The 20,741-nt window shown below is 36.6% G+C and overlaps 2 protein-coding genes across 6 annotated transcripts in view; one reads left to right on the forward strand and one right to left on the reverse strand.

Annotated features, from left to right (window-relative positions):
• Positions 1–5,753: 5,753 nt before the first annotated feature.
• LOC139765160 (long-chain-fatty-acid--CoA ligase 1) overlaps positions 5,754–20,741 on the reverse strand; it is a 102,769-nt gene continuing 87,781 nt past the window's right edge. For all 5 annotated transcript variants that reach the window (XM_071692401.1, XM_071692403.1, XM_071692400.1 and 2 more), the window contains 10 exons: positions 18,112–18,381; positions 17,471–17,670; positions 16,829–16,972; positions 15,864–16,138; positions 14,058–14,208; positions 13,264–13,414; positions 12,348–12,475; positions 11,328–11,471; positions 8,941–9,114; positions 5,754–8,803 (listed from right to left, as the gene is read on the reverse strand). In XM_071692401.1, coding sequence (XP_071548502.1) covers positions 8,666–8,803; positions 8,941–9,114; positions 11,328–11,471; positions 12,348–12,475; positions 13,264–13,414; positions 14,058–14,208; positions 15,864–16,138; positions 16,829–16,972; positions 17,471–17,670; positions 18,112–18,381 — 1,775 coding nt within the window. In that variant the 3' untranslated portion in view covers positions 5,754–8,665. The remainder of the gene's footprint in view (positions 8,804–8,940; positions 9,115–11,327; positions 11,472–12,347; positions 12,476–13,263; positions 13,415–14,057; positions 14,209–15,863; positions 16,139–16,828; positions 16,973–17,470; positions 17,671–18,111; positions 18,382–20,741) is intronic.
• Positions 19,387–20,741, forward strand: part of Shrm (shroom) — a 100,036-nt gene continuing 98,681 nt past the window's right edge. Inside the window, exon 1 of the mRNA XM_071692406.1 lies at positions 19,387–19,410. The gene's annotated coding sequence lies outside the window, so the exon portion shown is untranslated. The remainder of the gene's footprint in view (positions 19,411–20,741) is intronic.

The following is a 20,741-nucleotide window of genomic DNA, read 5'->3' on the forward strand; positions in this document are numbered from 1 at the left end:
TCACCCTCATCTCCAGAGGAATGTGCCTACCCAAATAGCATAAGTGTCGTGAGATATTTAACTGTTACAAGTCCCCATCTGAACGGAGAAAAGAGCATGGACTTGTCTAAGAGTACAAGGAACCATTTCCCAGCTGCTCCTTTGAATCCTTCACAGCTTAAACCTCTTGCTTGGACCCCAGTTCTCAATAATACGACTCAGGGTTGTGATGACTTAAGAATATCCCTCACCTCTGCTGTGTAATCTTTTACTTCCCTCTTGCTTCTAACGTTCATGAATATAGATACTTAACACACTGCAGATTGTATCTGGTATATCATTAGAGTGCAGTATATGTGTTAAAGTGACTCGCATTGATTCGAAGCTTTTGAAGCTTTGAGACCTCCCCCCAAACTTTAATGATAGCGTCAATATAATCACAGAGATAGGTTTACTGCCCTGAAATATATGTAGTTTTCAAGTACTAGATACCTGTATTATTCCCAAGTGGGTTTCTTCTACCCAATGGGATCAATACGGGAATGAGGTAACTGACGACGTATTCAAGCAAGAAACACGGAAACGGATGGTCCAGGAACAGATCCTAGTGTGAACCAGTTGAAGCAAATAATTGAAGCTTTTGCTGGTGTTATGCTTGACCATCACACATCCCTTCAGCCGTAGGGTAGGAGGCTGTACCTGCCTACCGCCCATATATCTCTGGTGACAGGGCCACAGGGAGTGAGAAACATCTCGCATAATATCGGCCTAACCTGGGCCATTCCATGTGCCCAAGGACGGCGAGAAATGCAGTAGCTTTGGCTAAAAAACTAAGGGGCATTCTCCACGTCATGTCAACTACGCTAGGACCGAGGGGAAATGTTGCTCTGGTCATTGTGGCGAAGTGTCTCTGCTGTTACTAAGGACTTTAACTTTTATCAAGGCCGCTGAGAGCTGACATGGGCCCTAGGGGTGGGTTGGTATTTTATGGCCCCCTTAGAGCCGTCCCAGAAAGCAAGCTTAGGGAACATTGTGAAGAAAATACTAAAAAAAAAAAGAAAAAAAAATTTGATACTTATAGATTCTGTGGTTTGGTCACTTTATGTTTCTTTAATTCCTTGCCTCACAGAAGCCCAGAGCTCTGGAGACCATTTAAAGGCGCATAAACAGTATGCTACCAATAATAATTAACGATTGTGTTGTTAAAAGGGTTTTTGACATGATTGCTAGTTGCCGTTAAACCTCTAATTTTCATCATCAAGTAGTCTGGCCAGGACTGTTTTCTACATTAATATGATATCACTGCAATTAGAATGGTAACAGGCTTGTTTAGCTTATCAAACCACTGAAAGCCTTGTTTCATGGAGGTGGTTGGAAAGAACGAGAAGGTACGTTGGTTTTCATACATACAAATCACTCCTGTTATTATTTCTTTCCACGCTACACGCTTTGATAACAATAAGTTTAATTTCAGTGAAAGAATAAGATGAATTAATTAACCTTCCTGTAATCATATCTAAATTATGTTTGTCACCACTTCATCCTTCGCTATTCTGGCGAAGATATCAGCCAGTATATGGCTGTAAGTCAGACCTCGTATTTTGATTCAGATGTATCTTCGTTTTGCCCTTTATTGTCCTGTAATACATGTAATGCCTGTATGCTAAATATGATTTCATTATCAGTTTGGTCTGAGTTACTTGCAGTGCTAATTTACAATGATTTTATCCAAAAATAAAGTTTTATAGAATATGAAATAGTTATGGATGTCATAGTCTTAATCTTCAGTTTTCTGTTAATCCAAAGTAGTTCGAACCAATGAATCATACAGGGAATCAGCTGTTCGAACTTCACGGTTCGCCAAGTCCCTCAGTCGGTCCGTAACGTTCGTCCGGTGAGGCCGACGCTTGCCGACCAGCATTGCTGTCTCTTAATTCAGTTTAATTTTGAAGTGTGTGCATCTTGTGAGTTATTTCCGTATTCAATATATGCGTACTGACAACATGGCAAAGAACAGAACTTCAAGAACTCTGAAATATGGACGTAAATATATATTTTCGTGAATACGTGATTGCCGATTGTTGTCAAACACGCGGGAGCTTGTTTACGTTAACAGTAAGTATATATTGCGTTGTTTCATGGCATTTTCTGGTAATTACTGATGTTTATGGAGAATATTGCCTGTGTTTCATGTTTATTTTTCGCCTGTTTTATGAAATAGTGCTTTCGTGTGTTTCTCAGTACAGTCCGTGGTACAGAAACATTGGCAAGGTGAGATTGTTAGGGGTCTTGTTACGTAGTTGAGTGGGCAGGTTGTGCCCGCAGTATGACGAAGTAGAAAGAGGAACATGATAGGAGGGAGAGTAGTTAAGTATCTAAGATGGAAAAAATATGTCACAAGGTCATATAGTGTGGTGGTAGATGTGTGTGTGTGTGTGGTGTGTGTTTGTGTGTGTTGTGTGTGTGTGTGTGTGTGTGTGAGCTTTAAGCCTATCATTTGCGAAACTTATTAATGTCGTTCTCGTCAGGGTGCATCCACCAACTGAAAAGTTTCTTAGCATCTTTGGGTGACAAAGATAATTCTAAGAACACATACTGTCTATGTATGTATGTGTCCCTTTGTCTGCTGGCTGGGTGGGATTTGCTTCTTTGATTTTCCCAGGAACCCACAACTCTCCTCCGTTTTTTGACATGTATTGGCACGCCATTTATTCGTCTTGAATAACTTTACATTTGTAGTCGAGGCATTAACCTTCCGTCTGTAGCTGAGACTACTCTCACTGTAAATTTAACTGAGCCTTTCACTACAATGCCTAGATTTCTGGCTACTGAACTCCATTTTTACCATTTCATATAACAAAGAATTGGACACAGTTTCCACGATTACCTCACTTCTTTGAGTGTTGTCTCGTCTGAGTGTATGTGTTTGAGAGATATCAAATTTATTGACAGGTGTGTTTCTCCAGAAGTCCCAAGCATTATTTACATGGTTGTGTTGTGGAAACATGTCACATGACCAAGGAGAGAGGGAGGAATCCTAAGTATTTGTGTGACTGTTTTACCCTGAAGGATGTTGTATCAGTGGGTGTGTACCTGTGGTTGATGGGTTAAGGTGATACAGTAAAGCAGAGACGGCGATACTAGGTTGATATATATGGCACTGGCCATGTGTTCCACGGCGTCTGAAGTCGTATCTTCATATAACCTAAATAAACTGTCGTATGTCAAATGTCCAGTGGTCGAAGTCACAGATAATGAAGGAAGAACAGTGAAAAGATAGGGAGAGGGGAGCCAAGTATGATAATGGCCCCGGTGAAGGTCTGTCATCGACACGCTTGTTTCAATTTTTCAAGTTAGGATCTGTAATGCCGTAATGCAATTGATTCAGGGGCCGTTTCTTGAGGGTGATCTTGTCAAAGGCTGTAGCGAAGCGAAGGGAAAACGTGTGCCTTTTAGTCGGTTGTCATTTTATTATATGCCAGGAGAAGGGACGAGCTGGGAATCTTATGTGGAGAATGTCTATTTCTAGTTCGTTCATATATTTATTTACAGTGTAATATGTTTCATGGGATGAGGACGGATGATGCAAAGTCGTAAATAGCCGGGTAAATAATACTGGTACTTGTTCACGTTAACTACCTGGGTAGATGATTATGTAAACAGTACGGCTCCGGCAGAAGTCATGAAAATCACGGGCGGCTCTGAGGTGAGTAGTATGTAAAAATTGTGTATGAAAGTAATGTAAGCCATCCCTGTAGTTGCTGTTCCTTTGACCGGCGTCCTAAAACTAGAGCACAAAAGACCCAATTCACACTAACAGGGTAGTGAGGGACTGGCTGCAGATACGTACACCGAAGTGGAGGTCTTGGGACCTGCGTACCAAGTAGGTTTGACACTAAAGGTATGAAAAATCTGTGGTCCATTGTGTGTTTTCCAGTGGACAGATGGAGATGAACGTGGCTCTCACACTGTTGAAAACAAGCCTTAGGAAGGGAGTAGTTCATAATGATTAACATTTCCTAGGTAAAAGCACTCAGCCTTTCATATGTCACACTCTCGTGTAAATATTGACGAGTTAAAGAAAAGATTTGTGTCACGAGGTTTTTCACAATTCAAGGCGAAGTATTCCAAACTTACATAAGTATATATTTACTCGCTGTTTCCCATTCAGTGAGGTAGCGCCAGCAAACAAACGAAGATTAGCCCATCCACTAATATATATATGTAGATTAAGGATATTGAGAAAAAAACATCCTTGAAATAGATGTATATGACAGAAAATGAGAGATAACTTTATGCAGATAGAGTAAACAAGTCCACATGCCTAGATACAATATAGAAGTATGCTAGAATCTTAAAAGATATGCAGGGAGGAACTTTGTGTCCCATTAGTTAATATTTGAAAATTATCCTTGATAAGTATTGTGAGCAGATGAGGCCATTTCTTCATATGTTCCTAGGCTACGTCACTTACAGGAAATGGGGAAACGCATGAAAGAAAAATAAAAGGTATAGTAATCCTGACTAAATGTGAGGCATGGGCTATAGGTGAGAATGTATGGAAGAGGGGGAATATGTTGGAAATTAAATATTTGAGGACAATGTGAGATGTGAGGAGAGTTGATCAAGCAAGAAGTTAAAGGTATGAGAAAAGTGTGATAGTAATAAGAGTGTTGTTGAGAGAGCAGAAATGTGTGCTGAGATGATTTGTACACTCAAAGAGACTGAGTGAAGAGAGGCCATTACGGAGGGTATATGTTTAGGAAGTGGAGGGGACAAGAAGGGATGACTGAATGGGAGATAGAAGGATAGAGTGAAAAAGATTTCAAGTGCTCAGACTGAGCCTTAACCTGTCCAGGATAGAGTGAATTAGAGCAGTGTGTTAATTCAGGGGTAGATGTTGTCAGTGGACTGAATCAGGACATATGAAGTGGTCAAGGGAAACTGCAGGAAAGTCTGTGGGGCCTGGTTGTAGATTAGGGGCTTTGGATTTTGTGCATGACACTTTACAGCTAGTGAGTGGGTGTAAGCCAGTGGGGCCATAATGCCCTTGTTTGAAGGGCAAGTGTGACAAAGAGAAATGTTGAACTAAATTGGTGTAGATCTGTTGAGTATAACTGATAAAGTTTATGGAAAAGTGGTGATTATGAGTGTTATTAGTATACAAAGAATACCTGACTGGAAGGAGCAATGTGGTTTAAGGAAGAAAAGAGGATGTATAGACTAAGTGTCCGCTTAGAAGAATTTGTCTCATACATACTTTGAGAAGAATATTAATTTGCATGTAGCATTAGTGGACCCATCAAGTACATTTTCTCTTCTAATCACCCCACCAGACATACATGTGTCTGAAACTACATGCTTCAGACATGATTATGAACTACCCTTTCTCATATATGCTTTCTGAACATTCCCATCTCTCCAATATTACAAACACATTTCATTGTATCATGAAACCCATCAAACTATTAATGCCACTTCTACACCGAAGACACTGAACACTTAATCCTCAGTTGTTCTGTACTCATCCAAGAAAGGCACACACACAGCATCAAATACACATTTTTGACATGTGCTCCCATCCAGCAGCCATGGCTGGTATCCTTAATGCTGTGGAGGGTCTATAGAAAGGGTTGCTTGGCAGAAAGGTAGAGGGCCTCTATATTTTTTATTTTTTCAATGAAACCCCAAACAACTGTGTGTATTAGTGGTTTTTGTGTTTTCTGTAGTTGTGACTCATTAAGTTACTAGGATGAGATTAAGAAAACGCAGTCACTCCAAGGATTATATATTTCATAAGTCCATAACCAAAGAGAGATATGACACTTTCAGACAGACACCCTTAAATGAATATCACTAGCAAGTGAAGAGTAGTGAGGACATGAAATGTTGATAATATGAATATTGGAAATCTGAAATATCTAAATCCACTTTGATATACATCTCATAAAATTAGAATAGTTTTAAAGAGACTAAAATTCTGCACAAAGAGAAGTTAGGTAATTCAGATGGTGGACGTGATGGCACAACAGAAAGTGATCCCTTTACGAGAAGAAGTAACTTAAATTTGATATTTGTTGGATATGGTTGCACTATGGACAACTAATGATGCAGACATTTGTATAAAACGTTGATAGGTATTTCAATTAGCTTTGAAGGTTGATTTTTCATGTATAAGTGAAGATGTAATAAGGTATCTAATTTAGCACATGAGGTTAATACTACAGAAATATTAAGGGAAGACAGTGTAGTCTTTTGAAATCTCACTTGAAATCTCACAGCTTCCTTTTGTAAAAAGTATTTTCAGTCAGTGATTAAGTTAGTCTTCATATGTTATATGTCAGTGCTGCAAATGTAAACGAAGCAAACTCTCTAAGAAATTAAAGGACTGTTAAAGTTTCATAATGAGGCACAAAATAGTGTAGTAAGCAGTGTGGTATTAAAAAAAATTGAGTAATACTACACAAAATTTAGAGGAAAATGAAAACTAAGTTGGCAATGAAAAAATTATTTCTTTTAAACCTCCCAACATTTAGTACATTATGTTGCCATCCAGGTAGTCCAACACAACAGGAACTATTTACAGAGAATGTTACAGGCTATATCCTATCACCTTTCTTGTAAGTATAGACAATGTGAGATTATTTCTAAAGTATCTTTAGCTGCATACATTTTGGCAAAAAAAAATCTAAACATCAAAACTTATGAACATCATCTATGATATTTAAGACAGGACATCATGTACATAGTAAAATATTCAACATTTATACAACATACAAATTGAGCACCTACGGCATTGGCGCCTCTAGAATTTGTTCATTATTTTGACTAGAATATTTTTTGCCTTAATAGCTTTCTTAGCTTTCTGTATGTCTACAATCAATTGCACATTACTTGGCTTCTGGATAGGGTGCAAATTAATTAAAATCTGGAGAAGTTTAGATTACTTTTAGAGATTTATTTCAGTACAGTACTATGGAATATATTTTTCATGCAAAAAATGCATGATATATATGGTATATATATATATATATATATATATATATATATATATTGTGGTTATATATACAAATGTTCCTGGACTTGGCCTACAGGTGGATAACAGTGAGCGGTAAGTCACTTGGGCAAGGCTGTATCAGTATTAGCAAATGGAAAGGAGTGCAGCATCAACAGGGCCCTTCGTGCCTACCTTACCCTGTTCTCCTTTGGAGCATAGCTGCAAAGCTGCAGGAGCCCCATAAAAGGGGCCTTGAGGATGCATAACTAACTATATATGTATCATTATTATTACTATGTAACCTTAGGACCCCTCTTATGAGGCTCCTGTTGCTTCAAAGATGCACCACACGTGGGAGAGATATGATAAGATTCCTGAGGATGATATACTCTTTTCTGTCCACTGACAATGATAAAGCCTTGTCAAAGGTGACTCCTCACACACACTTTTACCAACTATAAGCAGAGTTTGCTGACATCATGTTATATATATATATATATATATATATATATATATATATATATATATATATATATATATATATATATATATATATATCCACCATTGATTATGCCACCCAAGGAGCCCTTTAAGAGGTTCCTGCAAGCTTCAAGGCTGCACTCCAGTCAGGAGCAGGGAAATGATGGACTCCTTTGGAGAAAGAAGTTCTTCACTGAGACTGATAAAGCCTCACCAAACATGAACTTTCACTTGTGTTGCAACCACATGCAGGCAGAGTCCGGCAATATATATATATATATATATATATATATATATGTATATGTATATGTATATATATATATGTGTGTGTATATATAATTCACACACACAAAACAGATTATTTATTTGTATCACATAAAATTGCCTTGTTGAAAAACTGTGACATCTCTACATAATATTTTTCCTTAATGGTACGAACACAGTAAAAAGTCATGAAATTATTACAAAATAATCTTTACTAAAAATCATAAAAAAATACTGATACAGAGATTCATTACAAAATGGATAAGAAAGTACTAATATAACCTTGGTTTTGTATTGATTTGGAAAGTCATAAGTACCAATTTAATGCATTTTTTCTTTCATTAATAGACAATATAGACTTCTTTTAGTGAAATCTTAGTAACTAATTTTTATGTTCAATTTTCATGATGGTCAAAGAATTTATATCATACATCAAAACTTTCTTCATTAGTACCATCTAAATTCAGTATCAAACTTCCATCACAGTAATATATAAATAAATCATTCTAAACAAAGTTTTCTGTCACTGCATTGTACAGAGAATTAACTCATCTCCACAGTCTACTTTAGAATGTCACAATTCATGTTTATGTTATGGTATTCAGTTTGTTTAACACTACAGTATCTATTTAAGTCTGCTCTGGTGCATAGGCTCTAAATCCTTTTTGACGAAAGTGAAGCTATGTCTTCTCCACTGTGAATTTCTATTTTGATAATATCTCAAACCTAAAATGTACCTACATGATCAATAGATAAATCTTTTACTAATACTCAAGTAGGTATCTATTGACACTTGATAAGTACAGACAATATGAGGCACAAGTCGAACTGTTCCATATGCATCCAAAATTCAATCTTGCACATATCAAACACACAACAGTCAGTATCTCACTCAGTATAAATTTTTTTTTGTTGTTTTTACCTAAGCATATAGACCAATCTGATCTATGGTAGTTTAGCATACATATCATCAATTTGTGGGGTGAAGTATTTTTTAAGCTGTGGTCGCTTGGATTTAAGAGTAGGGGTAAGGAGACCATTCTGGACACTGAAAAGATCTGGATGGAGATAGATGTCCTTTACCTGAAGATTTAAGAAAAATTTACTTATAGTAGTCTGCAGTGTGAAACTTAAGCAGAACCTGCTGGCTCAAAAGACTCATGATCCAGTAAAGAATTTACAAACAGCAATCTACAATATGAAACTTTAAAAGAACCTACCTGCTCAAAAGACTTGATACCAGCTGCCTTGCCAAGATTAGTAATGTCATCCATAATAAGTTGTTTAACATGGGGATTAGCACATAGAACAGACAGAGTGCCAGGGATCTCCTGTTCTCTTGCCCATTCCTTCACAGCTTCCACTTCTGGCACAATGATGCCTACAACGCTTGACTGAAAATAAAGATTTTGAATCATTATTCACATACATCAAACTTAGATTTCATTTCAGGATTCGATGTTTTGGTTGCCCATTTATTGTAAGACTAACCTCAGATGGATAAAAGGAACAAAGTAGGAAAAAATTCCATCCCTAAATCTAAATTTCTAAATCCTTTGTATGAAATATATGTGACATTTTGGCTCCCTGCAGTATGAGGAAGGCTAGTGATAGAATTAATAATACCTGATGGATGATGTTGGTGGCACAAAATAAAGAAAAGAAACAAAGCCTTCAATACCCTCCCTACACTTGATAGCAAATCTCCTTAAGCTTGATTTTTATTGAGTGCTTTATCATTTTTAAATATATTCAAGGTATTTACCCATGCTTGTATATAAGAGGACAGGTTAAACTCAAGCACTGTAGAAAGAAAGAAACATGATCTTCAGGTACTCCTCTCTTGTCTGTCATAATACAAATTCACACCATTATAGAAGTTCCAGACCATGCCTACCATTGAAGGGTTAAGAGGTCTGAAGATGAAAATATTTAGAGAAGCATGGAAAACACTGGTGTATATGCAGGTAGTAAGGAAAACCAAAATTGGCTATTGGAAGTAATGGAAAGCCAGAGAGAAGTGATGAAATAGTACAAAGACAAGTATGTAAACCTACTTACAGATGCAGGTATTGTACTATGTAGAAAGATAAGGAAGACATACCTACTCGTCTCAACAAGAGACTAGAAGGAGAAACCTTAAATGGCAACAAAAATGCTAACAGTGTGCTAGAAGGTTACAAATGTTGGGACAAAGTGGCCCTCAAGTGATCAACTAAAAAAACAAGAGAGTTATGAAGGAAAACCAGCAAGAAGACTGTTCCACAAGATAAAGACAGTGCCTAAGTAGTAATAAACTGTAAGATACCAAAGACAAAGTTATGAGTTGTTTAATCACTGAATTGCTATACTTCAGCATGAGAGGTACAACAATTAAACAGCCTAAAATCATGAGGAAATGAAGAGTACCTACTGTAGGTGAAGCTTTGCCAAAAGGCTGGGCTAGAGAGAGACAAAGTGTGTATATTCTTTTATCTAATTATCTATCTGTAAAGTACAGGGATGATGTTCTACACTTGTGGAACCCCATCTCTTGAACCTTCCTTCCTATCATTCTTCTTTTACACTATATAGTGTCGGCACTTATTTTTCTGTCATTCTTCTTTAGAGCAATGAACACAGTAATGATTATTTTTCATAAAAAAAATTTCTAAGCCTATTTGAATATTTCCTGACTATATACAACCTCATACTGAAAGAGACAATTACTGGTCTTCCCTTTGCGTGTTGACTGTATCAACCCATTCTCAACATCTCTTTACTTCAGATATTGTATTTAGCTTGTCTGTTTCCTCCAGTAGTGTTTTCATCTGTTCTTGCTTTGCTATCCCTTCTTTTGCTGGTTTGCTGGAATGTGGTTCACTGCCTTTCTCAGCTTTGGTGTACATACATGTCAGCAAAGTTCTGCAGTAGTAATTCACCCACTTCCATGTTTATGTTTTTTAAAATCTGCATTTTAATACTCAAGCACTGATCCTGAATCCAATGGCTTTATCAAAACTTCCAGTGAACATTCCACATATTTCCCAAGTTGTTGCATGTTGTTCTCTCAATAGTTTCACTTAGTGGTTTACTTTGTCTTTTGGTTCCACTATCCTCAGAGCTTTGTTCCTAAGCTTCAGCTTCTACTCCAGGTTCTTCCTCAGTGTCAGGGTTATTTCCTATTTTCTGTTCTTCGTTTCCGTATGTAGTCTCTGATCTCCATATAATGGGCAAAGCTTTTGAGTGATCAATCACTTGCTCTCCCTGAAAAGCCCCACTTTTCCTCACACTCTGACTCTTCCCTCAGAGTGTCCATATTCCTCCAGTTATTTTTAATTTCTTAGTGAATATAATAGGTATAGGTAAGTTGATGAAGAAAACCATGATTTAGTTTCATATAACTAAGAGGTTAACAAAGCATTCCCACACCCGTGAAAATAATCTAGAACACAACATATGTAGTTAGTAGAAAAATAATCATTAAGAGATAAGGGTAAACTGATACTTAACACCAGGTGAATGGAAGCATGAGAGATAATTGAATTTCAGTTAATCATTATAACGGTGATCCTCCATGCAATATATTGGAACAGTCATACAAGAATAAAGTATATACAAGTCTTACCTTAAGACTATCCCCATGTACGAATACCTGAGCAACATATGGTGATCGTACATATATATTTTCTATCTTCTCAGGAGCAACGTATTCGCCCTGCGAAAGCTTAAAAATGTGCTTCTTGCGGTCAATAATCTTCAATGTTCCATACTGTGAAAAAAGATATGATGGTATATAATGTCACTGTATTCATGCATTTTACAGAATACTTTGATATTTAGATACTTTACATACTGCCTTCTAACTGTTAAAAAAAAATTTTAGGGGTAAATGTGCACACCATATTCAGGTTAAACTTTATTATCAGGAATGTAATTAACCATTCTTTGTCCTCAAAATTTCCAGTAACTCTTAGTATGTTTGTATGCTGTATTAACTAAAATAATTCTATCTAGTATCTTTCTGCCTGCTTCTGATGTTTGTTGAAAGTGTTTTGTTATATCACCATTAGTAAAAGTTGTTCCTAAGTGAAACATTTTAGTAAAACCTAAATTAGAGTAGATAAACATCATAATGTATGAACATATAAAACTGAAATAATCTACAGGTGCACCAGGTTCAAGTCCTGTGCTGATTGATTTATACATTTTTTATATTTTTATTATTGTTTTAAAGTGATATCCATTTAAGACAATTCCAGAAACAGTGTTTTAACACATTAATGTGATAAGATATTTTCTTTTATAATATATATATAGATAGGGGAAGCACTCTTGTAAGGGGTATATTTTCATATCCAGTACTGCTGAGGTCTAGCACATGCTAGATGATAAAAGCTTTTCCTATGATTAAGAAGAGCCCATAATTAAAATAATCCTTGATAAATTCACTTCATGTGAATTCTTCTATCATCATGTATTACTGAGGAGGGTAAAACCAAGAGAACAGACTTAATCTCTAACTTGCTCTAAATCATTCTGTCTAATTTTTGTAACACTACAATATTCTTCCTGACAGCAGTGTAATTCAATGAATTCAAGTTCATCTATTTTGACTAGTACAATGCAAAAGCATGAGGCAACTTACTGGAAGCCACTGTCCAATGTCACCAGTGTGTAACCATCCTGAAGCATCAATTGTCTCCCGAGTCTTTTCTGGATCTTTAAAGTAGCCTTTAAATACATTCGAACCCTTGATACAAACTTCACCCTGACCTGACACAGAGAAAATATACTAATAAGTTTTGGATATGAGGGGAATAACACTTACTTAAAATTCTTATACTGTAAATGTAGTGTTGGGTACAGTTTGTAATTAATGAAGGATAACATACAGCATATAATCAATAAAAATGATTAATGAAGTCCATGCAATATATCAGACAAACAATGATCTTTCTGAGGTAAACATTTAAAGGAAAATGCACCCTATTCATTAAACCAAAGGTCTCTGAACTATGACCCATAGGCTGCATCCAGTCCATTAAGGAATTTCATTGTTTCTGATGATAGATTTCACAATTAAACAAGTAAAAGAATCATCTCTAGGCCAACTGTATCAGGTTCTGTATTACCTGCTGAGACATACTTGTGTCTGGTACTGCACATTGGCCAGTTATTTGAGATGTGACAAATGGATGTCTCATTTTGCCATCTACGTGAATATTACCAAGTTTTTATACTTCCCCTGCATTTTAGTAATAAAAGATGGTCTCAAAATACTGATTTATGGCTTTAAGAATATGCCTGGTGCAACTTATGAAAAACAAATGTTCAATAAGATATAGAGCATCATTTTTGAACATTTACAAGCATATATAACACGACGTATGGGCACCAGTTCCATTTGTTAGTAATCTTTATGTAACAGTGTTCTCACCCGTTAACACAACAAAAACTGAATCTTAAACTTATTCCTTTACCATATACTTAGGATCAAACTAATTATAGCAACACTCTGCCATGAATTTTGGATCTGTTACTAAACTAATGCATTACCTTACCCTGAGCAGCATAGTAATCCATGTCTGGAACATCACATAGTTTGATAGCATTACAGGCAATAGGAGGACCCACGTGATCTGGCCTGTAGTCACCTTGAATGGTTAGTGTTGAAGGAGCCCCACATTCTGTTTGGCCATAACCTTCTACAATCTGTTGGGGATAGAAAATAAGTAAAACTGAATGATCAGCTAGATAAAATATTTATCATGGACAATACAAAACAGACTGCAAGTCTGCAGTCTGTTAGGGGACCTGGGAAGTAAGTCAGTTAGTGTTTGGTAATGACATGGCTGTGGTGACAAGTGAGAAACTGCAAAAGCTGGTGTCTGAACTTAGGATAGTCTCTTGCGAGGAGTGTGAGTTTGAATGGGAGGAAGTAGAGTGTTTCAGATAACTGGGAGTAGATATGGCAGTTGATGGATTTGCAGAAGCTGAAGTTAGCCATACGGTGGCCAAGAAGGTTAAGGTCCTGGGTGCATTGAGGAGTATATGGAAAGAGAAGTTGCTGTTATTTTAGGCCAAAGACTACTATAACATTTTTGATGTTATAGTAGTCTGAAAGGAGTTTTATGAATGCAAGGCATGGACCATAGATCAAAAATTATAGAAGAGGATGGATGTGTTGGAAATGAACTGGCAACTGAAAAAGAGGTAATTATTCATAAGGTTTGGGAATCACTGATTTGGAGTATATATCCGAAAGCAACTCTCATGAGTGTAAGAACATTTCCAGCCAGTACTGTCTAGAAATTAGTAAAGAATTATACAAGAAGAACGAATAATATATACTCACTACACATCCTAAAGCAATTCTCATGAATGTAAGAACGTTGCCTGCCAAAGGTGCAGATCCAACAACCAACAGTCTCAGTCTGCCTCCCATGCTGTCTTGGACTTTTTTGAATACTAACTTATCCCAGATGGATGACCTTCTTATCACACCCCTGTGAAAAGAATACAGTATTTTGTCTTACAGTAGTTTAAAACTTATGTCACTAACATTCATGCAATAAGACTTCCTATTCATTTAATGAGTATATAGATTAGGAAGTACGTGACTTTTTTAGATAATATTTTTTCTCTTTTTTTTACCCTACACAGTTTAACCAAGTCTTAATCATTCTTTATAAAAAGAATAGCACAAATTCGAATTTAATATTACCTCTATACTCATAAAATGCTGAGCATGTCAAAAAATTCATTGTATGTGACACTAAATTCAGATCTCTAAAACTCAAAGGTAGTTTTTAACAATAAATATGAAGAATATCTCATCCTGGTGACCATCTTAGGCATTGTCCTTTATCTGGCATATACTCTGAATATACAAGATCACATGCTGTATCTTTCTCTTTTTTCTAAGCTATTTTCCAGCTCTTTCAGCATTTCATGGTAGTTCATATGTTCCATCCCCTACGAAGTGCATTTGGATTCTCTCAACTGTAATTCGTTACTCTTTGTTTCATTGTTGACCATATGATACAGCAGGATTCATATTTGCCTCTTATGCATACATTAAACATTTTCATCAATACTTTTTCATTTTCTTGTCAGGAAAGTATTTAGAATCATACATCACATTACTTGGCCTCAGAGTGTTACCTTTTCAGTCTGAACTGTAAATTCTAATTCCTAATTTATAATAATACCTAAGTCTCTCACATTTGTCTCACTTAATACTGCTCTCTCTGTTGGGCATTTATAAAGTGTCACCAGTGTATTCTTTCTTGTTCCATAACTTATTTGCTCAAATTTATCTTTGTCAAACTTCATCAGGTTCACTTCAGCCCATTTGTATATTGTCTGAGTCTTTTTGCATCTTCATTTGATCAGCTTCTAATGCAATCATTTTGATTAATGTCTTCAGGGAAAATAAGAAGAAAAAAGAAAAATTATGAGAATTTTAAGGTGGAATTTCTACATTTTGCAAAGGGGTAAGTAGATTTGGGTAGGAAAGACATAATGATTAAAAAATTCCAAAGTTTCATAGTGTAATGAAAGAAACACGTATTACAGTTGCCTGCCCTTGAGTTGCTAATGGCCACACAGTAATCTTGCTGAGTATTATGTGGTCTAGCTAATGGCTGGAATAAACAACAAGTCAGTTCTTGGAAGCAGAAACCAAAGTGATATTCACTTGAGAGTGAAAGGGAGCCATCAATGCAGTGCAGGGCAAGTGTCATGTTTCAAGGTTAGACTCATAGAGTTGATAAGTTGGATTGCTTTGAACTCGACTCTCTCTAGTAAGTATGTATAGAGTTAGAGCCCTTTCAAATGTGAAAGCACACTCCATACAAGGACAGATAGTCTTTTGTTCAATCAAAGCAACTGTTACAAAGAAAATAATCAATGGCATCAGAACATGACTCTTAGTTTCTTAGAGGTGTAACGTGGTCTCTAGGATAGATTAGATGTTAAAGATGTATGTTTCAAAATCCTGAATGTTAGTGATATTGTTCCCAACATTTTCATAATTCTGGCATTTAAAGTTCCTAAATAACCTACACAAACTGTTTCTCTTCCAGTATAGGAATATCAAATTCTACTGTTTATTGAAGCAACTAGGAAAAAGTATATCTAACCAATAATTGGAACATACCTTTCCAATTCAGTTTTCTTGCTTGCGGAAGCCATCTTCAACATGAGTTTTTTAATGGAAGATCCATTGACTGCTGATGTGACCTTATCATAAACTCTGTTCAAGAGCCGAGGGACGGATGGAGTGATAGTTGGTCGTAAAGACTTATAGTCATCTACAAGATTACGAATGTCACCCGAATAGAATCCCACAGCACCTCCAGCCATATATACAGCCACTTCACAGCAACGCTCTAGCATGTGAGCCAGAGGCAAAAAGGATAACATTACATCACTCTGGAGAGAGGAAAGATTTTATGATTAAGTATCAGTGTACCATAATGAACCACAAATGAAAGCAAACTGGTGTCCACATTTATTGAATACTCTTAAATCCTGTACCTGAATTCTTTTAGTACCTCATCAGCGTACAGCATTCCCTGATGCCCTGTTTCCCACATTAGCGAGGTAGTACCAGAAACAGACAAAGAAAATCTGCATCTGCTCATTTTGATTAGAATTGAAATGAACTTTGAAAATAAAGTGCTTCACTATTGCTTAGGGCACTTTCAGTGTATGCTTTTAAAGCATATACATCTACCACACATATCAAATATTGATTGATATGAAAAATAGTGTAGATGTCTATGCCTAAAGTGTGGTGAAGAATTTCTAGTTACACAGACCACAAAAAAATCAAATAGTAAGTGGGAGAATGTAAATAGTTTTGTATGAACATGTTCTTTCCTATCTGTGCATACATGAAGGGAGTTTTACACTCATACAAGTTCCATTACTTAACCTCAGAATGATTTCACTGAAACTGAATTCATCAGTATCCTGAGCATTTATCAACTACATCGTCAACACCACATCCCCTTGAGCCTTCCTCTAAAAAGTGATAACCATGGCAGAAAAGCCTTAGGGCTGACCTATCCAAATACCATGACATCGTCAAATATCAAATTATTACAGAGGTAGGCTTACTTTATGTGGCTTGTGTTCAGCAAGTTGCAGAAGTGTTGCAGAAACATCTGCAACAACATTTTCATGTGTCAGCATAACGCCCTTGGGATTACCAGTGGTACCTGATGTGTAGCAAATTGTGCACAGATCCTCTGGCTTTGGAGGCTGTAAGGCAAATTTAAAATCAATAACTGTATAATTGTCCTCTCATGTTACACATGAAAAAGCTCTTTAAACATAAACCTTATTTTTGCTATGTAAACACTTATTATACACATTTATCTTTGATTTTTTTAGTTGTATTAAAGGTTTAACATTAGAGCATTGCAAATAGATCATCTTTGATGATGGAAAAAACAGAGTGCATTGCAAATCTTTTAATAAAACATCTTTCTGTTTGCAGTGTTAGGGAAGTCAGTGTGGACCTTTGTCCACACTGAGGCAAGGACTTATTTGAAATATAAGGGTTAAAGAGAGGGAAAGATGTAATTTTTGTAATAGAGGAACTAGTATCTGAAAAGTACTTCTTGTATCTATACCAAACTTTTGCTCAAATCACATGTATGTAACATCAAGGAACATATATTCACTGATACAGTTATCCAAGAAAGAGGCTATGTCAGAGTTTAAAGATTGAAACTCAACAAATACAAATAAACTTACCAATTCTGGAAGTTCACTGGCAGCACCGAGGCTTTCTACCTCTTCAAAGAACTTGATAGTAATGCCTAACTTCTTTGCACGTTCAGATGTTTCTGGACTAATATCCTTGATAGCAACAAGAGTCTTGAGGCATTTGGGAGGATTATCCAATAGTTGACTCATCTTATGGTCATCCTGGCAGACTACTGTTGTGATGGAGGCTGTTGACATTCATGATCTTGTTAGTTTTAATGAAAAAAAAAATTATTAGCTGGTTTCCATACAGAAACACTGTAAGGCAGCAGCCAACCATGTGCCATGGGTCCATAAAGCAGGGAAATATAGACTACTTTGGGGTATGAAGTTCTCTGACAAAACTGTACTCCCAATGATACAGCCTTGCCAAAGTGACTTTTCTTTCATGGTGTAACCTTGAGCAGGTGGAGCCCATTAACATAACACCTGATTTGAATATAATATATATATAGTGCATGATCAGATCTTGATGAAATGAATTTACCCAAGATAATATTCATGAGATGTAAAATTTGGGCAAGTTTTAAAACCAGCAATGAACCTTCATCTACCATTTGTCAGACCCAATCTCATTATTTCATATATCTAACCATTGTTTGTTTGAAATCAGTGCTAAAGTTTCTTACCTTGGTTTATAATGAAGTTGCATGCCTCTGGTCCCAGTGTATCATACAGAGGTACAATAACCATAGATTGACAGTACAGACCCTGTTCAGTAAGGATCCACTCTGGACAGTTTTGTGAATAGATTCCAACAAATGTTTCTGGCCCTGGACTTAACCCAGTGGCTACCAGACCAGCACCAAAATTCTTAGCCCTTAGGAGTGCTTCATTGTAGTGCAGCCACTGATAGGGTTTTCCAGGACCCTCCCGTGATCCTAAGCAGGGACCATTATCTGTAAGAGATGAAGCTTAGTATCAATATTTGTGCCTTCTTAGCCACATTCACAATTTGCAGGTTAATCTCTCTGAATTATCTATATAACTCCTAACTTTTACCACACTGATCTATGAGTTTCTGATATCTTCCACTACCATAGTCTCAAAAGACCCAATGGTCTGTTGCTGTTTGAATTCCCCTGTATTCCTTTGTATTTATATAAGCATATCATTAATTGTTCTTACTGTTTTGGGGAGAGAGCTTTATACACATGCTGCCCAATCTCTTAACCATAAATACATACAATGTCTTAACCCATGTATACATACAAGATGTCTTAATGTTATGTATACAACACCACATACAAAACCCAGCTTATGCCTGGTACCCACTCCTGAACAGCTGGACTGGCATTGAGCTGGCTGCCCTATCTAGTATTTGAACCCAACCGCTTAGACTGAAAGGTTTCATTTCTAACCACTTCGCTATGGAATGCTGCCACTCTTACTACTCGCTCTCAAATTACAGGGTATTACACACATTGTATACATGTAAATGTAGGCCAACACACCCTAAAAGCTATTTCCACTATGCTACTGTAGGTAAGTTGTTATCATCTATAACATGTGTTCAGCTTGTGTTAAAGATATATGAATTTTGCCATAGTGTTAGAAGATTGATTCGATGCAAGCTGATACCCCTGCTGGCTTGAGCTTTCTGTACCCTTCAGATCACATGATGTGACAGAGGATCTCATGGACCATTCGTTGGTCTGAGATGGAAAACTTTTGTCACATTGTGGTCCAGTGGTTAACATATATGCCTACCACACTGTAGGACTGAGTTCAAATCCTTATATATATACACACACAAGGACATTTGGATTTGGGATGTTTACAGATTATGGATATTTGAGTCACAAATTGTGGTCTAAATACCATATGACCTGAACAGTGTTTTATGTACCTATTACAGATTGTAAATGTTATTTCTTTTACAGGCAATAACTACAGCTTCCTCCTGATGGGTCCACAGCTTCTTTACAGTAAGTTACCTTCTACCATGCACGTTTGTTGTTTCCACCTCATATCTCTTTTCAATCCCAGCTGCAGGCTGAGTACTGTCATGAACCACTCATAAGTACTCATGAATCTGAGACAATGAGTCCATGTAACTTTGCTCCAGTGATGCATGATCAATTGTTGATGTATATACGGTAGGTGTCATTCCTTGGTGCTTACCCACTAAGGTATTTATAGTGCAGTGACATCTCAAGATAAACAGCCTTGGAAAACATTTAGGGTACAAAGTGCCATTAAACAAAGGGAGCAGTGTATATATATATATATATATATATATATATATATATATATATATATATATATATATATATTATCCCTGGGGATAGGGGAGAAAGAATACTTCCCACGTATTCCCTGCGTGTCGTAGAAGGCGACTAAAAGGGAAGGGAACGGGGGGCTGAAAATCCTCCCCTCTTGTTTTTTTTTTGTTTTTCTGAAAGAAGGAACAGAGAAGGGGGCCAGATGAGGATATTCCCTCAAAGGCCCAGTCCTCTGTTCTTAACGCTACCTCGCTAACGCGGGAAATGGCGAATAGTACGAAAGAAAAGATATATATGTATATATATATATATACTGCATCATTTTTTTCTAATGTATTTTGAAAGCAAATTTTTGCCTTTTACATTTTGCTCTTGAGTCATTCGTTATGGGATTCTTGAATGAATTATACCTGTATACAGCAAATCTTTGTACATTTAGAACTGCCCAAGTGCCCATATCTTGAGAGACAGTTGTATCTATAATCAGATCATGTTCCTAAGTGAGAGGTATTAAGAACTGTATCCATTTGATGATGTATTTTATTGGATCAACTCACCTAAGAGAAAGGTATTAAGAGTTGTGTCCACTTGAAGATGTATTTTATTAGGTCAACACATTCATAGTATTTCACATCCCATTTCCTGAAATTGTTCATTCCTTTCCATTAACGTACACTACTTCATTAGTGATAATGCACACTTATCCCTGGAATCATTAACTTATTAGAACTCGTTTCACTAGATCCCCCGACTTACTGTGCAGACTTCATTACACTACCTGGCTTCCTGCCCCTCTGTATACTAGTATTTCCTACATATCCTCTTAGAATGACCCAAAAGTTCCAGCCCAGGAACACACGTAACTCGTTCGCCATACCATAATGGGTTAAGGTAGTGATTGTAATTAAAAGGTTGATGACTGTAATCGCGAGGTTGATTATTGTAAGGGTAACGACTGTGATCAGGAGGTTAATGACTGTGATCACAAGGATAATGATAGTGATCTTGAGAATGATGACTGTGATCAACGAGGT

The sequence above is a fragment of the Panulirus ornatus genome, chromosome 53 (assembly GCF_036320965.1).
Source record: "Panulirus ornatus isolate Po-2019 chromosome 53, ASM3632096v1, whole genome shotgun sequence".
In the NCBI taxonomy this organism is placed as follows: domain Eukaryota; kingdom Metazoa; phylum Arthropoda; class Malacostraca; order Decapoda; family Palinuridae; genus Panulirus; species Panulirus ornatus.